Here is a 3,760-nt window from a genome sequence, read left to right on the forward strand (position 1 = left end):
AGAGTGAATTAACTACACATTTATTCATATTCAGCTGGAGCGAATAACTCCAATATTCAACTCTGATTAATAAAGCCCCAATTAATTCACACTCAGTTATATAACTAAATTATCTATGCAGCTAAAGTTTAAAGAAGATTCATTGTATTATACTCCTAATTAGTTTACATTGATGGTAAACCTCTCTAAGACAAAAAAAACAAAAAATATAGTATACATGAATTACACATAAATTACATATTCATTAATTGCTTTTTGTTTAACTGATTGAATGAACGGCTATTTAGATTAATTCTTCCGGAAAAAGAATGGCTCCACTAACCAAAGGAGGTGAAGAAATATAGCCTTTTACTTATTTACAACAATAACAACATACCCAGTATAATTTTATTAGTGGGATCTGTGGAGGTTAGTATGCATGCAGTCCTTACCCTTACCTTGTAAAGGTAGAGAATCTGTTTTCAAAAGACCCTCGGCCCAATACAACAAATTTGAAGTAATTACGACAGAGAACTACAACAAACAAAATAGTAACAACAACCAGAAAATAAAGCGAAGCAAAGAGAAAATATCGATCTAAAAATAAGGAACACAACGATAATACTAGTACTATAGCTAGGGAAGGATGTACAGGTGTGAAAAGGAAACAAACTAGACTACTAACTTATCTATAACCATAATCTTCGACCTTTATACCCTGCTATCAAGGATTATGTCCTAACTCCTAGGTAAGCTGAAAAGATGAGGAGAAATATAGTTTTTTACTTATTTAAAGAATAAAAAATATTACAACATCAAAGGGAATTCTTTTAGTTTCTTTAAACTTGAAAAATTCCTAAATCCACCAAAATGAAACTACGTATAGATAAAAATAAAAATAAAAAAAAAAAATCATAAAAATTGCGCCTTTACAAATATTCAAATTACCATTACAGTCCATATAGCAAGCCCGGTAACAAAAATTGGCACCTCGAATTTTGAAGTTGCAGCAAAAATATTAGCCACTGGTTCCCGTGAGCTCTCCGGCGAAATATTACCCGGTGCCGGAATCGGCGGGCTACTATCTGAAGAAAACGTCTCCGGTGCCTCTGATGGAGTTATAGAAGAATTTGCCGGAATTTGCGCTGTTTCTGGTGAAGCTGCCGGAGGAGTGTTCACCGGAGTTTCAATTGCTGGCGGAGGAGTAACGGCAGACGGAATCGGAGCAGTCCAAGTGTATGATGGAGTGACTGCCGGCGAAATGAGTGTCGTTGCCGGAGAGTAGGCTGGCGGAGCGGACGGTCTCCATTTTGGAGGCTCCGGCACTGGTAATGATGCAGGAGTGTTCACCGGAGTGACTGCCGGCGAAATGACTGTCGTCGCCGGGGAGGATGACGGTGAAGCGGACGGTTTCCTTTTAGGAGGCTCCGGCAGTGATACTGATGCAGGAGCGTTCACCGGAATGACTGCCGGCGAGATGACTGTCATCGGCGGAGTTGTCGCAGGAGATAATGCCGGAGTGTTCACCGGCGTTTCAGAAGTCGTTGCAGATGGTACCGGAGCAGGCGAATTGGATGTCGGCGGTGGAGTTCTCGTCGGAGACTGTATCGGCGAAGCAAACGGACTAGTTTTAGGAGGTGCCGTAATTGCCGGAGAAATTTCTGGAGTGAGCGGAGACTTATAAGGCGATACATGAGAATCCGCCGGAGTAGAGACCGGAGAAGAAACGTGGGCATGAGATTTAGCCGGCGGCGATTGGGATGGTGCATTTCTGATGTGGGCCCCATCGGAGTTTATCACATAAAACAGCAAAAAACCAATTAAAACAAATACTCTGTACATTTTTGTAGTTAAACAAAGAATTAAAAAAGAATTTATTATTACTAATGTTTTCATCGGATTTCTGAAGATTAAAATAGCAAACTGAAAACTAAACGTTGCAATTTTATCGGAAAGAAAAACAAAACAAAACGTTGCAATGTTTAGTTTTCGAAAGGCATTTAAGTTAAATATTTTTAAAAACAAGATAACGGTTTTTAGGAGCAGTTTTTTGGGGTATTTTTTAGACAACTAAAGAAAAAGACGTTAAGGAAATTTCTTGCTGATATATAGTTTGGATTTGTAGTTATATTTATTTTTGCTTAATTATATATGTTTCTTAACTTAATTGACCCGTATTTTTTTTTTATTCATCCAGCAGTTATAGGATTTCATAGAATTCCGGGGTTCAAATACGTATTGTATTATTGAGTTATAATGCAATTTGTTTAAACTCAAAATCACATCTTCATATTACGATTGCATTGGATCGAAGGACTAGTAACCAACTTGTTGCACTACAAAAAAAATTTCTTTTTCCTTTTTTCCGTTGTTCGAATCCTCACTGGGCCTCAACTAAATCGAATTCGCGCCGCGTAAGATTCATTAGAGGAGAAAGCGCTTTTTACCAGCATTTTACTTCATTTAATCGAAAATTTTCAAATTAATTTTACAATGAACTTGTTTAATATCACTCACTTTTTTCTCTAGATTCTGTATCACTTAGTTAACCTGTCAAAATTTTGAATATGTTACGAATATCACATAAATTAAAGCTTATATTGAAAACCCCACTATAGCATTGCAATTATCACACTTAATAAAAATTGATGACACATATGAGTGAGGCACGAGGATGCAACATATTTTAATATTTGTCATGTCTGCTAAACAAATCATTTTTACATTATACGATATAAGGAGAGTTGTACTTTGTTTTTTAAATTTAAAAAATATATTTAAATTATGCAAAAATTACAAAGTATAATTCAAAACCATCTTTTAAGCTTGTGGGAATAAATAGTGTTGAGTAGTGATATGAGTGTTTTACCTACTTGCTTGTGCAATCCTTATGATACAATTTATGTTGCATTAATTATTTTTTGTTCTTCTCACCATGCAAAGGCGGACCAATAATTTGAAAGTCATGGGAATACTTTTGCACTCAACCCAAATATGCTTTGTATTTAAGGTATCACTATTAATATATCACTATTTTTTAAAGATATTTACATGCGTAGGATGCTGGCACATCTATCACTTGAAAATCGACCTCGAACCAGGTTGGTCCCATCTGCAGACACAGGCTAATCTCACCGATGGTGGACCTCTGAGACCCATCAAAAGCCTTCACACTGATTGCTCCTTCTTTTATCTCATGCAGCCCTTTGCCCAACTTCTTGAGTGTTACCAAAGGACAGATGTTAAGGCTGGAACCCCCATCGATCAGGATCCTGGTGATGAAATAGTCTTCGCATTGTACAGTGATGCGCAGGGCTTTGTTGTGACCCAACCCTTCAGGTGGCGGCTCGTCCTCATAGAAGGTGATTTTATGGCTTTCTAATACTTGTCCCACCATATTAGCCATTTCCCCGCCAGTGATGTTACTTGGCACGTATGCTTCACTCAGCACCTTCAACAGAGCATTTTTGTGTGTCTTGGAATTCTGCAGTAATGAGAGGATGGATATCTGTGCTGGTGTTTTGTTTAGCTGGTCGATGACCGAATACTCCTTGGCCTGTATTTTCCTCCAAAGGTCGTCTGGACCCGTCTCAATGATGAGTGGCCGGTTGGAGGCCTGCTTGCTTGACTCAGCTAGGTGTTCAGGGGTATAGACTCTCAGTTCTTGTCATACCCTGTGCTGCAATAGTCTCTTCGAACCTGACTTTGCCTTTCCTCCTAGCCTCGGCTGTATAATCCCAGGGTATAACTTTTGTATGGAATGACGGCATGGTGGACATCG

The 3,760-nt window shown here is 38.3% G+C and overlaps 1 protein-coding gene across 1 annotated transcript; it reads right to left on the minus strand.

Moving 5' to 3' along the window:
- Nucleotides 919-1,821, minus strand: LOC109235499 (lysine-rich arabinogalactan protein 19-like). Its single transcript, XM_019401638.1, has one exon. The coding sequence runs from the start codon at nt 1,819-1,821 to the stop codon at nt 919-921; it is 903 nt and encodes a 300-aa protein (XP_019257183.1).

The sequence above is a fragment of the Nicotiana attenuata genome, chromosome 1 (genome assembly GCF_001879085.1).
Source record: "Nicotiana attenuata strain UT chromosome 1, NIATTr2, whole genome shotgun sequence".
NCBI lineage: Eukaryota > Viridiplantae > Streptophyta > Magnoliopsida > Solanales > Solanaceae > Nicotiana > Nicotiana attenuata.